Consider the following 26,281-nt stretch of genomic DNA (forward strand, 5'->3'; position numbering starts at 1 on the left):
TCTTGGGGACATTGGCAGGAGAAATTTCATTGGCTTCTTTCTGGACTGTCACACTGACATCAAACCTAACTTGGAGGAAGTTGTACAAAGGCTTCACCCAGGGAGACTCTTTGCTCTGAACTCCAGAGGAGAAAGGAGTTTATGCCTCAACAACCCTATAGCTCAGCCAAGTGCTCACGGGGCTCCTCCTGCACCTCCAGCATGAGGAACAGCACCCCACTGCTTCAGTGGCAAAGGTTGATTCCCATGGAAGCTCCAAACCAGGCCTTGGGTTTGCTGTGCCAAAACCACAGAGTTTTGTGGCCAATGTCTGAAATCCAGGTTTGGCCATTCTCTCACAGGGACTGAGCTCTGTGGGGCCAGTGGCCCTGCCCGTGGCCTCTGCCCAGGAGCTGCTTTGGGGAACCCTCACTTGGTGAGGAAGCAAACATAGATGTACCCTTTGGACTTCATCTGGGGCTTTGTGGTTGTTCCTGTGCCCAGCCCATGGCAACTCACACTGACAGTTCACCTGCACAGCAAAGGCAGGCTTATTGCCTACTCCATGATGCAAGAAGAAAGCAAGAACATGAGATGCCACAGAACAGGACACTGCCTCAGCAGATCAGGAACTAGCTTGGTTGCAACTCAAGTCTTAAAGTGATTAAAAGCAAAATAGTGAGGCCTCTACTGTCCTGTGAGACTTTCAAGCGCTTTTCAATAACTCAAGGGGCTCCAAAAGGAGAGGGACTTTCCACAAGGGCCTAGAATGACAGGATGAGGGGTAATGAATGGCTTCATACAAAAGGACGGCAGGGTTAGGTTGGGTATTGGGAAGAAATTCTTCCCTGCAAGGGTGGTGATGCCTAGGCACAGGTTGTGCAAAGAAATTGCGTCTGCCCAATTCCTGAAAGAGTCCAGGGCCAGGCTGAATGGGAACATGGAGCAACCTGGTCTAGTGGATGGTGTTCCTGCCTATGGCAGGGGAATGGAAAGAGATGATGTTTGAGGTCTCTTCCAGCCCAAGCCATTCCATGACTGCATGACATCATGAGTCTGTGATGCACTGGCTCCTGGGGGTGGAGTGGGGTGCATTGCCTGGCAACGGGAATTGTGATGAAGGGGGCCGTGAAAAGCACAGGCTCCAGTCCTTTCCCAGACAGGAAAGGAAGAAGGACCCTTCTGCCTACTTATCCAATTTATCATCCCTTTTGCCCATTCCTTTTGCCCATCCCTTTTATCATCCCTTGTAGTCATCCATTTTATCACCCTTTTCCCTTCTTCCTTCTCACTTTTTCTCTACACTATTCATAATCCTCTTGCTCATCCCTGGGCAGACACAGCTGGGCATGAAAGCTTGTGTCCCACCAGGGACAGAGTGTGTGCAAACATGGCAACACCCCTGGACACACTCAGCCTCTCCCAGCTGCTGGATCTTGCCATTAGGATGCCCCAGAAGGGGGCTGTCCATTTTGCAGCCATGAGAAAACTGCTGCAGGCCATGCTGGGGCACCTGGATGTGCAGTACCTGACCACTGAGAAACCCTGGACAGGCCAGCTGAGTGGCCCCTCACTTGCTGATGTGGCCGCTGAAGTGAAAGAAATTAAGAAGGAGATGGAAGTCTACAAGAAACACATGCGCAAGGTAGAGGCTCTTCCCAGCCTCCTCATGCTGCCCCACCAGCCCCTACGCTTTCCTCAGCAGTGCTGGGCACTGCCCTCACTGCCCAGGCAGAGGTTGAGCCACTGGCAGCAGCTCTTTGCCATCTGGATGAGCTTCAGTGCTCTGGCCCTGAGCCAGGCTGGGGCAGGTGGCACAGGGGCTCTCCCTGCTGACCTGGCAGTGCCATGGGCTGCCTGCTGCAGTGCTGTCCTGGGCATCCCCTCTGACATCCCTCTTTCTTGGACTGTTTCTCTCTTCATGAGGATCTTGATGGAATCACAAGTGCATCAGAGAACATCATGAACAGCCAGGAGTCACAGGTCTGTGGTGAAGGTCGTGTTCCCCACAGACATTCTTCAGGGATTCGTCTCTGACACCACTTTCTCCTATAATCCTCCATGGCACAAACGAAGAACTTCCAGGAGGAGTGGCATGAGGCGAACTGCTGCTGGCAGCAAGCTGTGGGCCTGAGACAGCAGCCAGTGCCCTTGGATCTGGCCCTGCTGGGTGCATGGAGAGTGCTGCCTGCAGGGCTGGCCAGCCTGACTGTGCCAGGCCCTGCACTGTCCCCCCATGCTGAACATACCATAGCAGGGGTCAAGGTCCTGTGGGTCCCCACGGACTTGCCCCATAGGTAGAGCCACACTGCCTGTACCTACTAGGCCATGTCTCTCTCCCAGGATTTCCGCGAGGAGATTGACAAGATAAAGTTAACTCAGTCCCGCATGTCAGAGAAGATCAGAGAGTTATCTGCCTTGGTGAGCTATGGGATGGTGTCACCTTTGGGCTCTCATGGGGAACTTCAGAGTGGCTCTGTGAGCCCAAGGTTTGGAGTGCGGAGCTAGGGAAAAAGATAGGGGCCCTGGGGTGTTCCATGGAGCTGAAGGGCCCCCAGGCTGGGACAACATGAGGTCTGTGCCTTCACTGTACTGTCACTGCCTTACCCAGGTGAAGAATCTGGAGGAGGAAATTCAAAAGCTGAGGGAGGATATAGCCGAATGGAAAGAGGAGAGCAGTGACGAGATCTCTCAGCGACTTGAGTAAGAGGACAGGAGTGTGTTTCATACTCTGTGGGGCTGCAAGGGAGCCCAGAGGGTCTGGGAGCATCCTGGTTTGGGAGGCATAAGGACACTGCCTGAGCAACACTGTGGAGGCTAAGCCTGCCCTTGCCCCCATCTTGCTGGCCAGAGCATTGCTGCAGGAGACAAAGCAAGAGCTGCAGAAGATGGAAGAGCAGCAGGAGATGAGGAATGCCATGCTGGAGCAGCTGGTGACTGAGACAGCAAACCAGCTGAACGAGCAGGTGATGTCCTGGAGGAGCACTGCAACCACCTGCTGGCTCGGTTCAGTAGCCCTGGTGGGGCTCCTGGCCACTGAGCCCCACAGCACCCAGCACTTCATTACATTCATCTCATCTCTGAGCTGATTCCATCTGCCCTTTTTGCAGCTAACTGAGATAGGGGAGGTAGTGGAGAAAATGTATGAGGAGCAGGAGAGGGCAAAGGCACACTGCACCAAATGCAACTTCAACATCAACATGCATTTGGGGGAGCTTCTACAGCGCTGTGAGAAACTCCAGGAGCAGGTGGACTCCCTGGAGTCATGGCAGATGGCTGTGGGCAAGCTAGAGAAAATGATAAGGAAGTGGGGCCAGGTAGGCAGTTGGCAACATGGGGGACTGGGGAGGAGGCTGATGGGATCCCACAGCTGGCTGTGCTGTGCTGTAATGTGGGGGAGCCCAAAACTGTCCCAGATTGGCCTGGACCAGGCAACAGCATGGACAGAAATTGAAGCCTTGTTGCAAATGTCCTATTAACAAAGAAGGTTCATGGCCATTGGCTGGGTAACACAGGTCTGTCCGTGTGGAGCACTAAATGTTCTTCCTCCTTTGAGCAGGACAGTGGGCTGAGGCATCACGTGGATGCCACAGTTTTACAGATGGGAACGGAATATGAGAAACTCAGCTTCATCTCAGGGAGTCTCCAGAAGGACTCACAACAAAACCAGAAATCAATTGAGGTGTGTGGCTGAAACTCCTGTGGGGTCAGAGAAATCCCCAGGCCGCATCCAGGCAGGGGACCACGAGGAACCTTTACCCCTGCCGACCTGATCTCAGCCCTGTGCTGCTTCCAAGTGCCTTTCCTCGAAGTTTTGGGGTAGGGGGAGCAGGGTGTGCTCCCCGCTCCTGGGCAGTGCCCCAGGAGATAGCCCCAAGCCTGCTGTGGTGTCATTGGTTCCTTTCTGTGCTGAAAGATGCTGTTCCAGTCCCTGGAGAAGCTGCAGAAGGAGAAAGCAGATGAGCAGGATATGTTGACAGCAATGGATGGGGTAAAGTCTCAAGGGGCCTCTGTGCCAGCCCACAGGGTCCTGGGCAGGGTGACAAATGCCCCCTGTCCATTGGGGACTGGGTGGCAGAACTGGCCCAGGGGAGGGAGGATTTCCAGACCATGTGGTGTTCCCTCACCCTTCAGATGGTGGGATCAACCTCACCGGGGTGATGGGGCAAACGGGGTCACAGCATTCTGGAAGGGGCACAATGGCCGGGAGTGAGCACTGCTCCCTTCATTCCTGACATGTGCTGGCCTAGCCTGTTGCTCTTCAACACTTTGTCCACATCTCTCCTGCCTTTCCCCTCTGCCAGAAGGCAGACAAAGCTGCCTTGGGCAACAAAGTGAATTGCAACCAGTTTGAAGAGAACATGGAGCGGTTGCATGGGAGAATGCAGGAGCTGCAGAGCCAGATTTCAGGCCAGAAGCAGCACTGGAATGAGGTGCAGCAGCAGCTCAGCATTGTGGTGGAAGAGAAGGTGAGGGGTACCTCATCCCCACTGTGAGAAACTGGCACCTTTGGGACTTGACAGCCTGAGGCAGCATCCCTCTGAGGATCCCTCTCCTGGCTCTTCCCTGGAGACATCCATCTGCCATCCTGGGGCAGCTGGCTGAGGCTGTGCACCTATTCACAGCTGGATCGCCTGGAGCTGGAGGCCTTCACTAACCAGATGGAGGAGATGTTGAAGAGGAGCATTGAGGAGCTTGAGCAGAAGATGATGGGGGGTGACAGCGGTGCTGGGATTAAGAAGTGAGTGCAATGGAGATGCTGATGGCACTGGGGACAGCGATGGTCCCATTCCCTCCAGCTGTCCCCAGCAGTGCCCATGTGGTCCCCTGCCATGGGACCAATTTAGCTGCCAAACCAACCATGGGGATAACGATGAAGCAGCTGCACCTTCCCCTTCCACCAGCAGCAGGTTCCACACCAGAGAGGAGGCACAAGGAGGGCACAACTGCAGGATGGAGCCCTCCCAAAAGGAAATGGGGGTGTGTGTGCAAAGGCTGCCAGAAGCCGGGGAGGGAGATGGGAACCCATCCTGCCAGGCATGGGTGTGACACACAGTGTCCCTGAGCTGGGTCCTGCCCTGTGCTCCTGGCCAGGTGCACGGAGGGCATTAGTGCTGGAGAAAGGCTGAAAGCAGTGCAAGGGCAGGTTGGGATGATGGCTTGGGCACCTGTGTCCTTCACCTGGCATCAGCCAGCGGGCTGGGGATGAGGAGAAACAGGCTGGACAGCCCACAGTTTGCCCTGCAAACGCTGTGACTCCCTGCAGTGACATTCCTGGCACCTCATGGCTGCTGCCAGTGAGCTGCCTTTGTGCACAGGGCTGTGGCCCCAGGAGCTCACCCAGCCCTCTTCTCTCACCCTCCTTAGGCAGCTGCCAGTCCCTTTCACCTGCCTGTCCTGTGACCGCATGCTCAACATGCAGGTTCCTGGCCAGTGAGTAGCATCAGTGCATCGGGGGACAGCAGAGGGGTGTGGATGGGGGGAGATGGGTGCCAGCAGTGACCTGCTGTGCTGGGCACAGGGCTGAGAGTGTCTGCTTGGGAGGGTGTCATGTGCAGAGCCCCCTCTGCAGCTCTGCCCATCAGCAGCGGGTGTGGGGATTCATCACCAGGGCTGCAGGCAGCAGGATGCCATGGGTGCAATCTTGTGGGATTTGGGGTGCTGCCTCAAGCAGGTTGTTTGTTCTCTGTCACCCACCTGTGACTCTGCCCTCCCCAGGTACCCCAAGACACTCCCATACTTGCAGCCGCTGTCCCCCAGCAAGGAGCCACAGCACAGGCAAAGGTAGGGGCCCTGGACATCCCCAGCTCCTAGCATTCAGGGTAGTCTGGCCACAGAAAGGACGGCTCCTCCCTGTGTAGGATGGGCTTGGGTCTCCTGCCGCAAGGGGAGTGGTTCTGGGAGGGACATGGCTCCTCGGGCAGCACCACCTGTCCCCTCCCTGGCACAGCAGGGTGAAGCGCATGATGCCACAGGGCTGGTCACTGAGTATCCTCTGCCTCACCCCACAGGAGGCCGGTGGCCCATGGCAGGGTCCCCCGTGTGCCACAGAGCTATGGGGACCATCAGAGCAGGACTTTCACACTGCCACCCATTCAGGATTCCCCCCAGACCAGGGCATTTCTGCAGGGACTCGTGACCCTCCCCATCAAGGTAGGATGGTGAAGGTAGGGGCATGGCATGTGCCATGTAGGCTGGCAGAGTGATGCTGAGTATGTCTTCAGATTCCCCGGGGAGAGCTGGGTGGGGAGGATTACTGGGGGATGCTGAATTGGGCCCCACATTGCACCCAACTGCTCTCTCCTTCCCAGCCCAAAGTGGCCCAGCTGCTGGGCAGTGGTGGACACATCTCCAGCGGCCGTGATGTCCAACTTCCTGTGGTGATCAGGACCCAGGATGTTCCAGGTGTGGCCCTGTCAGGGTAGGGGGCTCAGGGGGTAAATGTAACTGATTGTCTCCTGGGTATGGGGCAAGGCAAGCAGGTTTCTGTATGCAGACCTGAGCAGGGTGGGATGGGGGTTTGGGATCTGGGCTGGTGTGGAAGTAGCAGAAGCAGGATAGAGCAGGAGCACTGTAGGATGGGGTGACTAGTGTTGGTGCTAGTGTAAGGTGGGGGAACAGCCGTAGCCAGTTTTGGACAAGAGCTTGTGTGCTGGTGGGTCAGCCCAGCACCTGGGCCCTGGGGGGTCTCTGGCTGGGCAGGTGCTGCTGCTGCTGCCCTGTTCTGGGCTGGGAGAGCTGCTCCAGGCAGGGCTGCCCCTGGGAAGTGGGGGTTCACCCGTGCCCCCCACCCCCAGGCCCTGCTGCCTCACAGGAGCCCCGGCCAGGCACAGCCCCCTGTCACGTCTCCTGGGCACTGGGGCTTGTCCAGCCACTTCCGCCTCGCCGGACATCGACAGCCCCCAAGTAGCTGCACAGGACTCAGTGTACGGTGCTCAACCAGGGACATCTTGTCAGCAGAGAGAAAAGGCTGTGGCAGTGACCATCAGAAGCATGACTTTTTAGCTCTGTTAAGTGAATTAAAAACCTTAAAATTACAGGCAGAACCTTGTCTCACCAGCCTCTCTCTTCCCCAGGCTCCCTGCTGCTCCTTATGCTCCCTCCCTGCCTTGTCTCAGTTTGAAAAACCAGGTGTCTGTTAAGGAAGGCAGAAACCTCCCTTAGAATAGATAGGAGTCTGAATTATTATACCTTTGGAATCAAAGTGCTTTCAGGCAAAGATCTGGGGAAAGGAACAGCAGTTCTTAACTAGCACTTATAACGAAGCAAACAAGCAGCAACACCAACCCAACCACAAACCAGAACAGCTCCGCGCTGCGCGGCTCCCTGCCCTGTGCAGTGCCAGTCTCGGCCGGCAGGGGCGCTGTTGGCTCCCGGCTCGCAGGGCAGGTGCGCTGATTCCCCGCGCCGGCAGGGGGCGCTGTGGCGCGAGGGCAGCCGCGTCTCTCCCTCACGCGATAATGGCGGGAAGGGCTGCAGCCAGAGCCTTGGGCCAGCGGCTGGGGCGGCAGGGGGTGGCTCGCCCCGGGTAGTGAGCAAGAGGTGGCAGAAACTCCGCAGCTGTGGCAGGAGCCGCACTGTATCCCGGCTGGGAGTGCGGGGTTACAGTGTAACAGAAGTAAGCCTGAGGCGGCAGCAGTAAAGCGGCAGAGCTAAGGAGTGGCAGCCGGGCTTCTCCACAGCAGCTGCGGCAGGCAGCCGGGGAGACACACACTCTGGGAGGGCGAAGAGGGTGAGGGTCCCAGGTTTCCCCTGAGGCACCCAAGTGGATGGTGAAAGTCCTTCCTAGTCAGATCGGGGGTTAGTAAGGTCCCAGTTCAACGGCTGCTCTAACAAGCAAAAGCTCACCCCCAGTAAGGAAGAGATAGTACAGAGCTGGGCTCTGGAAATGGCAGTGAACTCTCACAGGAAGCAGCAGCTTGACTCTCCCTTCTAATGTCAAGACAGCAAGTGAGTTAGGAGTTGCCGTCAGCCCTTTCCCCTGGCTCATGGGATCTCTGCCCCCTCAAGACAAAGCCCTCAGAGAAGTGAAGCCATGTACTCTCTTTCCCCACCCCGTCCCAACCTTGGGCACATCTTTTGCCTCTTAGCAACAGATGGGACGAAATTCCCTAAGAGAAAACAAAAGGAAAAATGTTAACCTCCAACACTCCTGCTGTGGCTCTGCCACCAGGCTGAGCAGATTGTACTCTGGGGCCAGGTCTTGAGGCTGGTGCTGCTCCCATGGCGCCTGCAGGGCAGTTCCGAGAATCTGGGGCCTGCTGTGGCACCAGGAGCAGCTCTGAGGATCTGGGGCCTGCTGTGGCACCAGGAGCAGCTCTGAGGATCTGGGGCCTGCTGTGGCACCAGGAGCAGCTCTGAGTATCTGGAGCTTGGTCTGGCACCAGGAGCAGCTCCAGCTGCACTCAGACCCTGGGCATTGCAGAGGCTGTGGCCCTGAGGGGCTGGGAAGCCACAGGCAGATCCCAATGGCGCCTGGCTGGCACTGCTGGTGCTGCTGACCTTGGATGTGGGCTGACATCCTTGTAGGCAGCCCTGATGCCAACTCAGGAGCCGCTTGGAACCACGCCTGAGGGCTGGCCCCAGCCCCCAAGTGCAGTTGTCCCTTAATCTCTGCACTGGGAGATTCCAAACTCATTTGTCAGCTTCATCCCCTCTTCCTTTCTCGAGGGGCAGCATTAGGGGCTGGCCCAGTGGTTTTCCTCCTGTGGGGCTGGCAGGTCCTTGCCCAGAGCTGCCTCTCAGGCCCTCTCTGCAGAGTTGCTTTCCAGCCAAGCACCCCTGATGTGTCCTGCAGCCTGAGGCTGATCCTGCCCAGGGCCAGCAAGGCCCTGTGGGTGGGCCTGAGTGTGTTTGCCCATTCCGGGCAAGAGCAACTCCCTAGGTGGGGGAACACAGGGACATGGGGAACCCACATGGGCCAGAGCTTCCCCACAGCTGCAGAGCGGCAACGTGTCCTAGGGGAAGGGACAGATGCACCCGAGCACAGAGGAGTGAGTGTCTGTGCTGTGCTGGGACAAATGACACTGCAACAACAAAGTAGGGATAAGGAAAATACCTTATGAATGGTGAAAAAACAAACTGAGGCAATAGTGATTAAAGACTTTAAAGCTCAGGAGATGTGCCACAGAGGAGTTGCAGGAATCTCCCATATCCATGTGTGTGACAGAGAAAGAGCAGAAGATGGCCAGCAAGGTCAGGATGCAGGAAATATATTCCCTTTCCATGTTTTCAGGTTTCCCAGTCCTTGAAAGGGGATTTGAGAGTCCTCTATGGTTTATTTCCTTCTCTGGCTCCTAAGTCAGCTCTGTATCCCTTCATGGGAACATTGCTGCTGTGGAGCTTTGAAGCAGGAAGGACTAGGGGTAAACAGAGCGTGTTTCAGAAGGGGGCAGCTGGGGGGTGGACAGTGGGTGTTGAAGGGAAGAACTTTGTTTTATTTCCCTTACAGTCTTGGGGACATTGGCAGGAGAAATTTCATTGGCTTCTTTCTGGACTGTCACACTGACATCAAACCTAACTTGGAGGAAGTTGTACAAAGGCTTCACCCAGGGAGACTCTTTGCTCTGAACTCCAGAGGAGAAAGGAGTTTATGCCTCAACAACCCTATAGCTCAGCCAAGTGCTCACGGGGCTCCTCCTGCACCTCCAGCATGAGGAACAGCACCCCACTGCTTCAGTGGCAAAGGTTGATTCCCATGGATGCTCCAAACCAGGCTTTGGGTTTGCTGTGCCAAAACCACAGAGTTTTGTGGCCAATGTCTGAAATCCAGGTTTGGCCATTCTCTCACAGGGACTGAGCTCTGTGGGGCCAGTGGCCCTGCCCGTGGCCTCTGCCCAGGAGCTGCTTTGGGGAACCCTCACTTGGTGAGGAAGCAAACATAGATGTACCCTTTGGACTTCATCTGGGGCTTTGTGGTTGTTCCTGTGCCCGGCCCATGGCAACTCACACTGACAGTTCACCTGCACAGCAAAGGCAGGCTTATTGCCTACTCCATGATGCAAGAAGAAAGCAAGAACATGAGATGCCACAGAACAGGACACTGCCTCAGCAGATCAGGAACTAGCTTGGTTGCAACTCAAGTCTTAAAGTGATTAAAAGCAAAATAGTGAGGCCTCTACTGTCCTGTGAGACTTTCAAGCGCTTTTCAATAACTCAAGGGGCTCCAAAAGGAGAGGGACTTTCCACAAGGGCCTAGAATGACAGGATGAGGGGTAATGAATGGCTTCATACAAAAGGACGGCAGGGTTAGGTTGGGTATTGGGAAGAAATTCTTCCCTGCAAGGGTGGTGATGCCTAGGCACAGGTTGTGCAAAGAAATTGCGTCTGCCCCATTCCTGAAAGAGTCCAGGGCCAGGCTGAATGGGAACATGGAGCAACCTGGTCTAGTGGAAGGTGTTCCTGCCTGTGGCAAGGGAATGGAAAGAGATGATGTTTGAGGTCTCTTCCAGCCCAAGCCATTCCATGACTGCATGACTTCATGAGTCTGTGATGCACTGGCTCCTGGGGGTGGAGTGGGGTGCATTGCCTGGCAACGGGAATTGTGATGAAGGGGGCCGTGAAAAGCACAGGCTCCAGTCCTTTCCCAGACAGGAAAGGAAGAAGGACCCTTCTGCCTACTTATCCAATTTATCATCCCTTTTGCCCATTCCTTTTGCCCATCCCTTTTATCATCCCTTGTAGTCATCCATTTTATCACCCTTTTCCCTTCTTCCTTCTCACTTTTTCTCTTCCCTATTCATAATCCTCTTGCTCATCCCTGGGCAGACACAGCTGGGCATGAAAGCTTGTGTCCCACCAGGGACAGAGTGTGTGCAAACATGGCAACACCCCTGGACACACTCAGCCTCTCCCAGCTGCTGGATCTTGCCATTAGGATGCCCCAGAAGGGGGCTGTCCATTTTGCAGCCATGAGAAAACTGCTGCAGGCCGTGCTGGGGCACCTGGATGTGCAGTACCTGACCACTGAGAAACCCTGGACAGGCCAGCTGAGTGGCCCCTCACTTGCTGATGTGGCCGCTGAAGTGAAAGAAATTAAGAAAGAGATGGAAGTCTACAAGAAACACATGCGCAAGGTAGAGGCTCTTCCCAGCCTCCTCGTGCTGCCCCACCAGCCCCTACGCTTTCCTCAGCAGTGCTGGGCACTGCCCTCACTGCCCAGGCAGAGGTTGAGCCACTGGCAGCAGCTCATTGCCATCTGGATGAGCTTCAGTGCTCTGGCCCTGAGCCAGGCTGGGGCAGGTGGCACAGGGACTCTCCCTGCTGACCTGGCAGTGCCATGGGCTGCCTGCTGCAGTGCTGCCCTGGGCATCCCCTCTGACATCCCTCTTTCTTGGACTGTTTCTCTCTTCATGAGGATCTTGATGGAATCACAAGTGCATCAGAGAACATCATGAACAGCCAGGAGTTGCAGGTCTGTGGTGAAGGTCGTGTTCCCCACAGACATTCTTCAGGGATTCGTCTCTGACACCACTTTCTCCTATAATCCTCCATGGCACAAACGAAGAACTTCCAGGAGGAGTGGCATGAGGCGAACTGCTGCTGGCAGCAAGCTGTGGGCCTGAGACAGCAGCCAGTGCCCTTGGCTCTGGCCCTGCTGGGTGCATGGAGAGTGCTGCCTGCAGGGCTGGCCAGCCTGACTGTGCCAGGCCCTGCACTGTCCCCCCATGCTGAACATACCATAGCAGGGGTCAAGGTCCTGTGGGTCCCCACGGACTTGCCCCATAGGTAGAGCCACACTGCCTGTACCTACTAGGCCATGTCTCTCTCCCAGGATTTCCGCGAGGAGATTGACAAGATAAAGATGACACAGTCCCATCAGTCAGAGAAGATCAAAGAGTTATCTGCCTTGGTGAGCTATGGGATGGTGTCACCTTTGGGCTCTCATGGGGAGCTTCAGAGTGGCTCTGTGAGCCCAAGGTTTGGAGTGCGGAGCTGGGGAAAAAGAATGGGGGCCCTGGGGTGTTCCGTGGAGCTGAAAGGCCCCCAGGCTGGGACAACATGAGGTCTGTGCCTTCACTGTACTGTCACTGCCTTACCTAGGTGAAGAATCTGGAGGAGGAAATTCAAAAGCTGAGGGAAGATTTAGCTGAATGGAAAGAGGAGAGCAGCGAGGAAATAACTCAGCGACTTGAGTAAGAGGACAGGAGTGTGTTTCATACTCTGTGTGGCTGCAAGGGAGCCCAGAGGGTCTGGGAGCATCCTGGTTTGGGAGGCATAAGGACACTGCCTGAGCAACACTGTGGAGGCTAAGCCTGCCCTTGCCCCCATCTTGCTGGCCAGAGCATTGCTGCAGGAGACAAAGCAAGAGCTGCAGAAGATGGAAGAGCAGCAGGAGATGAGGAATGCCATGCTGGAGCAGCTGGTGACTGAGACAGCAAACCAGCTGAACGAGCAGGTGATGTCCTGGAGGAGCACTGCAACCACCTGCTGGCTCGGTTCAGTAGCCCTGGTGGGGCTCCTGGCCATATTCCCTTACTTGCTGGGGCCACCGAGCCCCTCAGCACCCAGGACTGTTCATTCCATTCATCCCATCTTTGAGCTGATTCATTCTGGACTTCCTGCAGCTGATTCAGATAGCCAAGTTAGTAGGAAACATACAAGAGGAGCAGGAGAAGAAAAAGGGAGACTGCACCAAATGTACCTTCGACATCAACGTGCATTTGGGGGAGCTCCTCCACCGCTGTGAGAAACTCCAGGAGCAGGTGGACTCCCTGGAGTCATGGCAGATGGCTGTGGGCAAGCTGGAGAAGATGATGAGGAAGTGGGGCCAGGTAGGCAGTTGGCAGCATGGGGGACTGGGGAGGAGGCTGATGGGGTCCCACAGCTGGCTGTGCTGTGCTGTAATGTGGGGGAGCCCAAAACTGCCCCAGATTGGCCTGGACCAGGCAACAGCATGGACAGAAATTGAAGCCTTGTTGCAAATGTCCTATTAACAAAGAAGGTTCATGGCCATTGGCTGGGTAACACAGGTCTGTCCGTGTGGAGCACTAAATGTTCTTCCTCCTTTGAGCAGGACAATGGGCTGAGGCATCACATGGATGCCACAGTTGTACAGAGTCAATGGGATGGTGAGAAACTCAGCTTCATCTCAGGGAGTCTCCAGAGGGACTCACAACACAACCAGAAATCAATTGAGGTGTGTGGCTGAATCCTGTGGGGTCAGAGAAACCCCCAGGCCGAATGCAGGCAGGGGCCCACAAGGAACCTTTCCTCTTGCCGACCTGATTTCAGCCCTGTGCTGCTTCCAAGTGCCTTTCCTCAAGGTTTTGGGGTAGGGGGAGCAGGGTGTGCTCCCTGCTCCTGGGGAGTGCCCCAGGAGATAGCCCCAAGCCTGCTGTGGTGTCATGGGTTCCTTTCTGTGCTGAAAGATGCTGTTCCAGTTCCTGGAGAAGCTGCAGAAAGAGAAAGCAGATGAGCAGGATATGTTGGCAGCAATGGATGTGGTAAAGTCTCAAGGGGCCTCTGTGCCAGCCCACAGGGTCCTGGGCAGGGTGACAATTGCCCCCTGTCCATTGGGGACTGGGTGGCAGAACTGGCCCAGGGGAGGGAGGATTTCCAGACCACGTGGTGTTCCCTCACCCTTCAGATGGTGGGATCAACCTCACCGGGGCGATGGGGCAAATGAGGCCACAGCATTCTGGAAGGGGCACAATGGCCGGGAGTGAGCACTGCTCTCTCCATCCCTGACATGTGCTGGCCCAGCCTGTTGTTCTTCAACCCTTTGTCCACATCTCTCATGCATTCCCCCTCTGCTAGAAGGCAGACAAAGCTGCCTTGGGCAACAAAGTGAATTGCAACCAGTTTGAAGAGAACATGGAGCGGTTGCATGGGAGAATGCAGGAGCTGCAGAGCCAGATTTCAGGCCAGAAGCAGCACTGGAATGAGGTGCAGCAGCAGCTCAGCGTTGTGGTGGAAGAGAAGGTGAGGGGTACCTCATCCCCACTGTGAGAAACTGGCACCTTTGGGACTTGACAGCCTGAGGCAGCATCCCTCTGAGGATCCCTCTCCTGGCTCTTCCCTGGAGACATCCATGTGCCATCCTGGGGCAGCTGGCTGAGGCTGTGCACCTATTCACAGCTGGATCGCCTGGAGCTGGAGGCCTTCACTAACCAGATGGAGGAGATGTTGAAGAGGAGCATTGAGGAGCTTGAGCAGAAGATGATGGGGGGTGACAGCGGTGCTGGGATTAAGAAGTGAGTGCAATGGAGATGCTGATGGCACTGGGGACAGCGATGGTCCCATTCCCTCCAGATGTCCCCAGCAGTGCCCATGTGGTCCCCTGCCATGGGACCAATTTAGCTGCCAAACCAACCATGGGGATAACGATGAAGCAGCTGCACCTTCCCCTTCCACCAGCAGCAGGTTCCACACCAGAGAGGAGGCACAAGGAGGGCACAACTGCAGGATGGAGCCCTCCCAAAAGGAAATGGGGGTGTGTGTGCAAAGGCTGCCAGAAGCCAGGGCGGGAGATGGCAACCCATCCTGCCAGGCATGGGTGTGACACACAGTGTCCCTGAGCTGGGTCCTGCCCTGTGCTCCTGGCCAGGTGCACGGAGGGCATTAGTGCTGGAGAAAGGCTGAAAGCAGTGCAAGGGCAGGTTGGGATGATGGCTTGGGCACCTGTGTCCTTCACCTGGCATCAGCCAGTGGGCTGGGGATGTGGAGAAACAGGCTGGACAGCCCACAGTTTGCCCTGCAAATGCTGTGACTCCCTGCAGTGACGTTCCTCGCACCTCATGGCTTCTGCCAGCGAGCTGCCTTTGTGCACAGGGCTGTGGCCCCAGGAGCTCAGCCAGCCCTCTTCTCTCGCCCTCCTTAGGCAGCTGCCAGTCCCTTTCACTTGCCTGTCCTGTGACCGCATGCTCAACATGCAGGTTCCTGGCCAGTGAGTAGCATCAGTGCATTGGGGGACAGCAGAGGGGTGTGGATGGGGGGAGATGGGTGCCAGCAGTGACCTGCTGTGCTGGGCACAGGGCTGAGAGTGTCTGCGTGGGAGGGTGTCATGTGCAGAGCCCCCTCTGCAGCTCTGCCCATCAGCAGCGGGTGTGGGGATTCATCACAAGGGCTGCAGACAGCAGGGTGCCATGGGTGCAATCTTGTGGGTTTTGGGGTGCTGCCTCAAGCAGGAACAGGTTGTTTGTTCTCTGTCACCCACCTGTGACTCTGCCCTCCTCAGGTATCCCAAGACACTCCCATACTTGCAGCCGCTGTCTCCCAGCAAGGACCCACAGCACAGGCAAAGGTAAAGGCCCTGAGGACACATCCCCAGCTCCCAGCGTTCAGGGTAGTCTGGCCGTAGCTGCAAGGACGGCTCCTCCCTGTGTAGGATGGGCTTGGGTCTCCTGCCGCAAGGGGAGTGGTTCTGGGAGGGACATGGCTGCTCAGGCAGCACCACCTGTCCCCTCCCTGGCACAGCAGGGTGAAGCGCATGATGCCACAGGGCTGGGCACTGAGTATCCTCTGCCTCACCCCACAGGAGGCCAGTGGTCCATGGAAGCATCCCCTGTTTGCTGCAGAGCTATGGGGACAATCAGAGCAGCAGTGCCACACTGCCACCCATTCAGGACTCTTCACGGACCAAGGCATTTCCACAGGGATTCATGACCCTCCCCAACAAGGTAGGATGGTGAAGACAGGGATATAGCATGTGTAATGTGTAATGGCAGGGTGATGCTGATTATCCTGGGTGAATCTGTGCTGGGAGAGCTGGGCTGGGTGGATTACTCGGGGATGCTGAATTGGGCCCCACATTGCAGCCAGCTGCTCTCTCCTTCCCAGCCCAAAGTGACCCATCTGCTGAGCAGTGTTGGACACATCTCCAGGGACTGTGATGACCCATGTCCTATGGTGATCGGGACCCAAGATGTTCCAGGTGTGGCCCTGTCAGGACATTGGGATCAGGGGGAAGAAGACACTGGTTGTCTGCTGGGTCTACACCTGGGCTCTGGGGGTCTCTAGCCAGGCAGGTGCCGCTGCTGCCGCCGTTCTGGGCTGGCAGAGCTGCCCCAGATGGGGGTTTCCCCTTGGAAGTAGGGGTTCACCTGTGCCACTCACCCCCAGGCCTTGCCTCCTCACGGGAGCACCAGCCAGGCACAGCCCCCCGACACGTCTCCTGGGCACCAAAGCCGCTTCAGCCCCGCCGGACATCGACAGCCCCCAAGTAGCTGCACAGGACTGGGAACTCAGTGCTCCACCAGGGACTTCTCCTCAGCAGAGAGAAAAGTGTGACAATGGCCATCAGAGAAATAACTTCTTCATTGTATTAAGTTAATAAAAAACCTGAAGAATACAGGCCTTTTCCCACTGTCACTGAAAACATTGGGATGAATCAAACTGTCTAACAATATTTTTAGTAGTAGGAATCGGGTATTACTTTATTCCCAGCACTGGGGTGCAGGAGAACAGCTCCACTCATCATGCACAGCCACTTTCTAAACTTTTCACGATGTATTTTTAGCAATGCAATTAATGCTCGTTGCCTATAAATTACATCATTCTCTTCATTAATTAATGTTCTATCTCCCACTGATTATTGATTTCTTGATTCTCATGCTATTGCCAGATGAAGGATTGCTTGCTCCTAGTGTGTTAATACTATGCTCATTTTGCAAAGTCACTGGTGTGTGGAACCACACCAGCAAAAGTAGGATAAACATTTACCAAGCAAGGGAGTAAAAAAACTACAGTGCGTTGATCTAAGGACTCACAAATTAAATAACTAGGCCAGCTGTGCCAACTTTTCTCCTCACTTGCAAAGAAGTACCAGTTCACCAGGTGGTCAGATATGACTATGGGTTCACTGACCATCACAGACCACCAAAGACACTCCCAGGGCAGAAGAATGCATATGTTAAGGGGAGGGAATGTATGTTCATTACTTTTGGGTAATGATTATCATATGGATGTTTTTTCTGAGAAAAGTTATGAATATGATGTAAAATATAATATTTAAACAGGAGCTTTTCCTGTACTCAGCATGTACACCATGTGCAGCAATCCCCTGTACATTTGCAATTGCAATAAAGAATGCCTAATCCCTAATACTAAAATTAAAATTTTAGTTTTTTCTTACTGTTTTTTGATAACAGCGCTAATTCGTCCACATTTTCAGTCTTTTTATTATTTTTATTTTTTCCCAGATAGAATTTTCAGTACAAAAGCTGAACTCTCTTTGTTCGTTTGGCTGCTAAATGGCAGGGGACCACATGGGCACTGCTGGGGACAGCTGGAGGGAATGGGACCATCACTGTCCCAAATGCCATCAGCATTTCCATTGCACTTACTTCTTCTGTAAATGTCATTGCTGCCTCTGGGAAAACCGAAAATCTGCCATTTTTCCAACCCTTAAAATTCAAGATAGGTAGGCAGTGGTTAACACATCAGTTTCTATATATGCCTGAATGCCCAATGCCTTTGTTAGGAAGAGATATCTTAAGTAGATTAAATCCATAAGTAATATTTGAAAATGGGCAAACACAACTATGTGTTTCTGAAAATAAAGCCCGGGAGGCTCAGGTTTTTATGTCATTAAAATGCAACCAAATGCAATAGAGGGAATCCCAGACAAGGTGGAAAGCACTGTCACTCTGTTGGTGTGGACCAGCAGAATTCCAGGGAAATCAAAAGTAGCGGAACCAGTGAGGATCCAGCTGGAGCCTGACACAAGACCTGTTAGGCAGAAACAATATCCTATGAAATTAGAAGCTGGGAGAGGGTTAGAAGAATGAATTGCTAAATGAATTGTTAATGAGTTGCTAAATTTTGCAACATGGATCCCTAACGTAATATTGGTGACAATGTGACTCCTCTCCTGCCAGTAAAGGAACCACATACAAGATCGCAGAGCTATCAATGAAATAATGTGAGACTTAGGCCCGGTGGCAGCAAGTCCTTATGTACCTTTAAGCCCAATTAAGGAATTTGATGAGTGGTTCATTTTTGTGGATGTTAAGGACGCTTTTTTCTGCATCACCTTTGAAACTGAAAGTAAACTCTTGTATGCCTTTGAATGGAATGTGCCTTGATGGGCCATGAAACCCAATTGAAGTGACTGCTCTTCCTCCAGTGTTCAAAAATCACCCCACATTGTTTGAGGACAACTGGCAAAAGAATTGTAGGTATGGGAAAAGGAGATGCAGATATCACTTTTCTACATTTTGTAGATGATATTTTAATTGCCACAGAAACTCATGGGTGCTTGGAAATGACTGAGTTTACTGAACTTTTGGGACAAGCCTGTTACAGGATATCCAATAAGAAGGCCCAGATTGCCAAAGAGCATGTTTTGTGTCTGGGGTTCACCATTTCCCAGGGACAGCAAAGCCTTGGAACCAAAAGGATGGAGGCAATTTGCCAAACTCCGGAGCCAAGGTCTCTTTGCAAGTTAAGAACATTTTTAGGAATGGGTAGTTGGTGTGCACTCTGGATTCCTAATTCTGGCTTATGGGTAAAATCTTTATATGAGGCCCTGAGAAAACCTGAGGAGGTGCTACACTGAGGAGGTGCTACTCCAGTTGACTCCAGGATGCCAGAGGCTTTCAGAGACTCCAAGAGAGCTCTAATGTCAGCCCTGTGTTGAGATTACTTGACTTGAGCAAACCTTTTGAGTTGTTTGTTCATGAACGCTGACACCTTACCATAGGTGTGTTAGCTCAGAGGCTGGGGACATGGAAAAGGGCCATAGGATATTTTTCCAAACAACTGGACAATGTAAGTTAAGGGATGTCCTGGCTGCTTTCGACTTGTAGCAGCAACTGTCCTTTCAGTACAAGAAGCCCAGAATGGAGCATGGGCCAGAAAATAACTGTTTATGTTCCATGTGTGGTCCTCTCTGTTTGAGGACTAAAAGGAGGCCATTGGTTATCCCCAAGTCAAATGCTTAAGTATCAAGTTGTCCTGTTGGATCAGGATGATGTGGAACTGAAAACAACTACTTTGCCTTGCACCCAGCCATGTTCCTGGAATCTGTACCATAAAGTCAAGAAGCCTCACAACACGACTGTCTTCTAACTACTGAGCAGCTTTACTCCAGCAGACAAGATGTACAGGATACTCCAGCAGAAGATTTGGACTGGCAGTTGTTCACAGATGGGAGCAGTTTTGTGTGCAAAGGAAAGCAAAAATTTGGGTGTGTAGTAGGACCTATACCAAGGTAATCAAAGCCATCCCGTTGCCTTTTACCACCTCTGCACAGAAGGCAGAGCTCCTCTCTCTATGGTGCCCTGGAATTGTCTCAAGGGAAGAAGGGAAGATATGGGCTAATTCTAAATATACATTCAGAGCAGTACATGCCTGTGGAGCTCTCTGGAACGAATGAGGGCTCCTTTCAGCACAAGGATCTCCTGTCAAAGGTGGAGGCATTATCAGACAACTACTAGAAAGTGTTCACTTACCTGCCAAAGTGGCTCTTATGCATTTTAAAGCTCATCTGTTTGAAAATAGATCAATTAATGTAGGAAACTGACTGGCAGAGAAAAGCATCCTAATTTTTGCATCAAATCCTAAGTTGCTGCATCAAAATGTGTGACCTTTCAAATATAACCCCAGAATACCAAACTCAAGATAAAAAGCTGGCAAAACTGAATAGCCCTAGATTTAAAATATGGTAAGTCTTGCTGGGCATAAAGTAATGCCTAATTCCTAAAACTAAAAATATTGTTAGACAGTTTGATTTATCCCAGTATTTTCAGTGACAGTGGGAGAAGGCCTGTATTTTTCAGGTTTTTTATTAACTTAGTACAATGAAGAAGTTATTTCTCTGATGACCACTGTCACACTTTTCTCTCTGCTGAGATGTCCCTGATGGAGCACCGAGTTCCCAGTCCTGTGCAGCTACTTGGGGGCTGTCGATGTCTGGTGGGGCTGAAGCAGATGGGGGAGCCTCGCTGCCCAGGAGACGTATTGGGATGCTGTGCCTGGCAGGTGGTCCCATGAGGAGGCAAGGCCTGGGGGTGAGGAGCACGGGTGAACCCCCACTTCCAAGGAGCAGCCCCATCTGGGGCAGCTCTGCCAGCAGCTGCCTGGCCAGAGAACCAGATGTAGACCCAGCAGACAACTGGTCTCTTCTTCCCCCGATCCCCCTACCCTGACAGGACCACACCTGGCTCATCCCGTGTCCAGATCACCACAGGACGTTGGTCATCATGGCCACTGGAGATGTGTCCACCACTGCCCAGCAGCTGGGTCACTCTGGGCTGGGAAGGAGAGAGCAGCTGGGTACAACGTGGGGCCCAATCCAGCATCCCCCAGTAATCCTCCCAACCCAGCTCTCCCCAGGGAATCTGAAGGCACAGGTTCCTGCTGGATACTCAGCAATGCCCTCAAGCCTCAGTCACCTTTCTGTTTCCCCACCTTCACCATGTGTACCTTGTTGTGGAGTGCCAGGAAACGCTGCATCCGTGCTCTTGTCTGTGGTGAAGCCTGGATGTGCTGCATCATGGATCTGCTGCTTTGATAGTCCCCACAGCTCTGTGGCACACGGGGTATGCTTCCATGGGCCTCTGTTCTCCTGTGGGATGGGGCAGAGGATACAGTGCCCAGCACTGTGGCATCCCAGGTTTCACCCTGCTGTGCCAGGGAGGGGACAGGTGGTGCTGCCTGCAGGAATGTGTCCCTCCTGGCTCCTCTCCACCTGCTGCAGGAGACCCAAGCCCATCCCACCGGGTTGGATCAGCTGGCTCTTTCCCCACAGCCAGGTGCACTGCCCGTGGCCGTGGCAGGTCCCTGCATACAGGACACCAGCTAGAAGGAGCTGGGCTATCCCAGCTGCACGGCTTGGTTTTGGGAACTCCTTTCACAGGAGGCACAGAGCACCCCACCAAGCCTGAGCTCAGACTGAAAACAGACACAACTCATCAGATGTGCTTTCAGCAGCCTTGGGACAGAGATGTGAGCCAGACAAGTCAGTGCAAGGGGGTGCAAGGGGCTGCAAAACACCTCAGGCCTTGAGCAAGCACTGGCTCTCTGAAGCTGACCTCATCTGCCCTACACTGCACAACATCCCCCCAGTCTCCTCTGCCCCCACCCAAGGAAGAGCCCTCCTTTCTGTGGCCAGGCTACCCTGAACGCTGGGAGCTGGGGATGTCCAGGGCCCCTACCTTTGCCTGTGCTGTGGCTCCTTGCTGGGGGACAGCGGCTGCAAGTATGGGAGTGTCTCGGGGTACCTGGGGAGGGCAGAGTCACAGGTGGGTGACAGGGAACAAACAACCTGTTCCTGCTTGAGGCAGCACCCCAAAACCCACAAGATTGCACACCTGCAGCCCTTGGGACGAGTCCCCACACCCCTTGCTGATGGGCAGAGCTGCAGAGAGGGCTCTGCACATGACACCCTCCCACGCAGACACTCTCAGCCCTGTGCCCAGCACAGCAGGTCACTGCTGGCACCCATCTCCCCCCATCCACACCCCTCTGCTCTCCCCCGATGCACTGATGCTACTCACTGGCCAGGAACCTGCATGTTGAGCATGCGGTCACAGGACAGGCAGGTGAAAGGGACTGGCAGCTGCCTAAGGAGGGCGAGAGAAGAGGGCTGGCTGAGCTCCTGGGGCCACAGCCCTGTGCACACAGGCAGCTCGCTGGCAGAAGCCATGAGGTGCCAGGAACGTCAGTGCAGCGAGTCACAGCGTTTGCAGGGCAAACTGTGGGCTGTCCAGCCTGTTTCTCCTCATCCCCAGCCCACTGGCTGATGCCAGGTGAAGGACACAGGTGCCCAAGCCATCATCCCAACCTGCCCTTGCACTGCTTTCAGCCTTTCTCCAGCACTAATGCCCTCCGTGCACCTGGCCAGGAGCACAGGGCAGGACCCAGCTCAGGGACACTGTGTGTCACACCCATGCCTGGCAGGATGGGTTGCCATCTCCCGCCCTGGCTTCTGGCAGCCTTTGCACACACACCCCCATTTCCTTTTGGGAGGGCTCCATCCTGCAGTTGTGCCCTCCTTGTGCCTCCTCTCTGGTGTGGAACCTGCTGCTGGTGGAAGGGGAAGGTGCAGCTGCTTCATCATTACCCCCATGGTTGGTTTGGCAGCTAAATTGGTCCCATGGCAGGGGACCACATGGGCACTGCTGGGGACAGCTGAAGGGAATGGGACCATCACTGTCCCCAGTGCCATCAGCATCTCCATTGCACTCACTTCTTAGTACCAGCAGCGCTGTCTTCCATCATCTTCTTCTCGAGCTCCTCCATGCTTCTGCTCCAGGAGGCCTCCAGCTTCTTACGGAAAACCTTCAGCTCCAGGCGATCCAGCTGTGAATAGATGCACAGCCTCAGCCAGCTGCCCCAGGATGGCAGATGGATGTCTCCAGGGAAGAGCCAGGAGAGGGATCCTCAGAGGGATGCTGCCTCAGGCTGTCAAGTCCCAAAGATGCCAGTTTGTCACAGTGGGGATGAGGTACCCCTCACCTTCTCTTCCATCGCATCACTGAACTGCTGCTGCACTTTGTTCCAGTGCTGCTTCTGGCCTGAAATCTGGCTCTGCAGCTCCTGAAACCTCCCATCCAGTTGCTCCATGTTCTCTTCAAAGTGGCTGCAATCGAGTTTGCTGCCCAAGGCAGCTTTGTCTGCCTTCTAAGCAGAGGGGAAAGGCAGGAGAGATGTGGGCAAAGGGTTGAGGAACACAGGGCCAGGGTTTGTCAGGGATGAAGGGAACAGTGCTCCCTCCCGGCCATCGTGCCCCTTCTAGGATGCTGTGGCCCTGTTTGCCCCATCACCCCAGTGAGGTTGATCCCACCATCTGAAGGGTGAGGGAACACCACGTGGTCTGGAAATCCTCCCTCCCCCAGGCCAGTTCTGCCACCCAGCCCCTAAGGGACAAGGGGCACTTGTCACCCTGCCCGGGACCCCATAGGCTGGCACAGAGGCCCCTTGAGACTTTACCACATCAATTGCTGCCAACATATCCTGCTCATCTGCTTTCTCCTTCTGCAGCTTCTCCAGGGACTGGAACAGCATCTTTCAGCACAGAAAGGAACCCATGACACCACAGCAGGGTTGGGGCTATCTCCTGGGGCACTCCCCAGGAGTGGGGAGCACACCCTGCTCCCCCTACCCCAAAACCTTGAGGAAAGGCACTTGGAAGCAGCACAGGGCTGAGAGCAGGTCAGCAGGGGGAAAGGTTCCTTGTAATCCCCTGTCTGGATTCGGCCTGGGGGTTTCTCTGACCCCACAGGATTCAGCCACACACCTGAATTGCTTTCTGCTTTTGTTGAGAGTCCTTTTGGAGGCTCCCTGTAACAAAGCTGAGTTTCTCACAGTCCCTCTGAATCTCCGAAAATTTCTCTTCCATTAGCCGCCTCAGCTCCTCGTCCTGCCCCAGGGATGGAAGAACATTTGGTGCTGAGCAAGGGGCTGTGGCTGGGACAGACCTGTGTTACTCAGCCAATGGCCACGAGCCCGCAGTGTCAACAGGACATTTGCAACAAGGCTTCAATTTCTGTCCATGCCGTTGACTGCTCCAGGCCAATGTGGGGCAGTTTTGGACTTCCCCACGTTGTAGTATAGCACAGCACAGCATGAGGATTTGGTGTGGAGCTCTGTCAGGACCGTGTCACTGAGCCAGTCTGTGGTGGGAGTGCTTCCCCAGGACCTCACCTGCTCGTTCAGCTGGTCGGCTGTCTCAGTAATCAGGTGCTGCAGCATGGCATTCCTCATCTCCTGCTGCTCTTTCAACTTCCGCAGCTCTTGCTTCATCTCCTGCAGCAATGCTCTGGCCAGCGAGATGGGGGCAAGGGCAGGCTTAGGCTCTGCTGTGTTGCTCAGGCAGTGTCCTTATGCCTCCCAAAAAAGGATGCTCCCAGAGCCTCCATGCTCCCTTGCAGCCCCGCAGGGTATGAAACACACTCCTGTCCTCTTACTCGAGTCGCTGAGACATCTCCTTGCGGCTCTCTTCTTTCCACTTGGCTAGATCCTCCCTCAGCTTTTTAATGTCCTCCTCCAGCTTCTTCATCTGGGAAGGGCAGTGGTGGAAGAGTCAGGAAACAGACCTCATGTTGTCCCAGCATGGGGGCCCTTCAGCTGCATGGGCAGGCCCAGGTCCTCCACCAGGACCCAGCACCTCACTCCAAACCCTGGGCTCCCAGAGCCACTCTGAAGTTCCCCATGAGAGCCCAAAAATGGCCACCCAGCAGCTTACAAAGCCAAGGGTCTTCTTTGCATTCTCTATTTCGCCTTCCATGCGGGAGTGTGTTGCCTTCATCCTTTCAATCTCCGCACGGAGATCCTCGGTGACAGCCATGTCCTGGGAGAGAGGAGTGGTGGCAGTGAGCCTCTGGGAAGGGTCCATGGGGACCCTGCACAGCCTTGACCCCTGCTGTGGTGTGCAGCACACTGGGGGACAGTGCAGGGTCCAGCTCAGCCAGGCTGGCAGTGCCCTGAGGGCAGCACTCTCCATGCATCCAGCAGGGCCAGGGTTGCTGAGCCTCCAGCCAGCAGAGCCGAGGGCACTGGCTGCTGTCTCAGACCCAGGGCTTGCTGCCAGCAGCAGTTCACCTCATCCCGTGACGTCTGGATCTTGTTCATGTCATCTGTCATATGGAACTGGGCATCCTTTAAAGTTTCAATCTCCTCGATAGCCTTGGAAACAGTCATGGCCTAGGAGAAAGGGTTGTCAGAAAGGAAAGTCTCTGAGGACTGTCTGTGGGGAAAACAACCTTCACCACCACAGTGGTCTGCAGAGACCTGTTCCGCCTGGATATTCTTGATCTCCTCTGACATGTGGGAATGTTCTGCCTTTAGCGCATCGATCTCCTCCTGAAGAGCCTGAGAAACAGTCCAAGAGAAAGGGATGTCAGAGGGGTTGCCCAGGGCAGCAACACCCCAGAGAGCAGCAGCCTGCAGCAGGCAGCCCATGGCACTGCCAGGTCAGCAGGGAGAGCCGCTGTGCCACCTGCCCCAGCCTGGCTCAGGGCCAGAGCACTGAAGCTCATCCAGATGGCAAAGAGCTGCTGCCAGTGGCTCAACCTCTGCCTGGGCAGTGAGGGCAGTGCCCAGCACTGCTGAGGAAGAGCAAAGGGGCTGGTGGGGCAGTGCCCAGGGGGCTGAGAAGAGCCTGTACCTCAGTCATCTCTTTTTTGTTGTTCTCAATCTCATTTTTCATTTGTTCCATGGCAGTGGCCAATTCAGCAAGTGAGGGGCCACTCAGCTGGCCTGTCCAGGGCTCCTCAGTGGTCAGGTACTGCACATCCAGGTGCCCCAGCATGGCCTGCAGCAGTTTTCTCATGGCTGCAAAATGGACAGCCCCCTTCTCGGGCATCCCAATGGCGAGATCCAGCAGCTGGGAGAGGCTGAGTGTGTCCAGGGGTGTTGCCATGTTTGCTCACACTCTGTCCCTGGTGGGACACACGCCTTCCTGCCCAGTTGGGTTTGCTAGGGATGAGCAAAATGGATGATAAAAGGTATGAACAAAAGGGATGATAAAAGCAATGGGCAAAAGCAATAATAAAAATGATGAGTAGCCAACAGGCTCCTTCCTTCTTTCTCATCCATTGCAGAAGTGGAGCCTGTGCTGGTGATGCCCCTCTTCACAATTCCCGTTGCCAGGCAATGCACCCCACTCCATCCCCGGGAGCCAGCATGTCACAGACTTATGAAGTCATGGAATCATGGAATGGCTTGGGCTGGAAGGGACTTCAAAGATCATCTTGTTCCACCCTCAGGGACAGGGAAAGGAACACCTTCCACCAGACCATGTTGTCCAAGCCCCATCTGAGCTGGCCTTGGACATTTCCAGGAATGGGGCAGACACAGCTTCTGTGGGCAACCTGTGCCAGGGCATCACCACTCTCACAGGGAAGAATATCCCATCTATCCCTCCCCTCTCTCAGTATGAAGCCATTCCTGTGCCAGGCCTTTGTGCAAAGTCCACTTCCAGCCTTTTTGTAGTCCTTTATTTGCTGAAAAGCACTCAAAGGTCTCCCAGGAGAGTGGAGCCACATTATTTTTCTTTTAATCAGTTTAAGATGTGAGTTACACCTTATCCAGTTCCTCCACTGCTGCAAACCCAAGGCCTGGTTTGGAGCATCCATGGGAATCAACCTTTGCCACTGAAGCAGTGGGGTGCTGTTCCTCATGCTGGAGGTGCAGGAGGAGCCCCGTGAGCACTTGGCTGAGCTATAGGGTTGTTGAGGCATAAACTCCTTTCTCCTCTGGAGTTCAGAGCAAAGAGTCTCCCTGGGTGCAGCCTTTGTACAACTTCCTCCAAGTTAGGTTTGATGTCAGTGTGACAGTCCAGAAAGAAGCCAATGAAATTTCTCCTGCCAACATCCCCAAGACTGTGAGGGAAATAAAACAAAGTTCTTCCCTTCAA

The 26,281-nt window shown here is 54.4% G+C and overlaps 2 protein-coding genes across 2 annotated transcripts; one reads left to right on the forward strand and one right to left on the reverse strand.

Annotated features, from left to right (window-relative positions):
• The first annotated feature begins 499 nt into the window (after positions 1-499).
• LOC146428988 (uncharacterized) lies at positions 500-14,870 on the forward strand. The gene is given in 27 exon segments (XM_085078876.1): positions 500-1,624; positions 1,906-1,962; positions 2,323-2,400; positions 2,591-2,682; positions 2,831-2,945; positions 3,090-3,339; positions 3,342-3,388; positions 3,539-3,661; positions 3,896-3,970; positions 4,284-4,448; positions 4,605-4,720; positions 5,347-5,412; positions 5,698-5,763; positions 5,991-6,132; positions 6,291-6,400; positions 6,794-6,905; positions 10,569-11,054; positions 11,336-11,392; positions 11,753-11,830; positions 12,022-12,113; positions 12,262-12,376; positions 12,546-12,752; positions 12,995-13,117; positions 13,350-13,424; positions 13,738-13,902; positions 14,059-14,174; positions 14,801-14,870. Coding segments are annotated over 27 exon segments (3,453 nt in total). The 5' UTR covers positions 500-1,369.
• Positions 14,871-19,707: 4,837 nt separating this feature from the next.
• On the reverse strand, positions 19,708-25,488 carry LOC146428989 (uncharacterized). The gene is made up of 15 exons (XM_085078834.1): positions 25,031-25,488; positions 24,655-24,735; positions 24,466-24,567; positions 24,110-24,214; positions 23,832-23,923; positions 23,569-23,683; positions 23,162-23,284; positions 22,855-22,929; positions 22,381-22,545; positions 22,112-22,224; positions 21,420-21,485; positions 21,078-21,143; positions 20,351-20,488; positions 20,081-20,175; positions 19,708-19,925 (listed from the first exon to the last, which is right to left on the reverse strand). The coding sequence occupies exons 1-15, from the start codon at positions 25,283-25,285 to the stop codon at positions 19,813-19,815; spliced, it is 1,704 nt and encodes a 567-aa protein (XP_084934960.1). The 5' UTR covers positions 25,286-25,488; the 3' UTR covers positions 19,708-19,812.
• Positions 25,489-26,281: the final 793 nt, after the last annotated feature.

The sequence above is a fragment of the Lichenostomus cassidix genome, chromosome 19 (genome assembly GCF_008360975.1).
Source record: "Lichenostomus cassidix isolate B80296 chromosome 19, HeHo_3.0, whole genome shotgun sequence".
Taxonomy (NCBI): Eukaryota; Metazoa; Chordata; class Aves; order Passeriformes; family Meliphagidae; genus Lichenostomus; species Lichenostomus cassidix.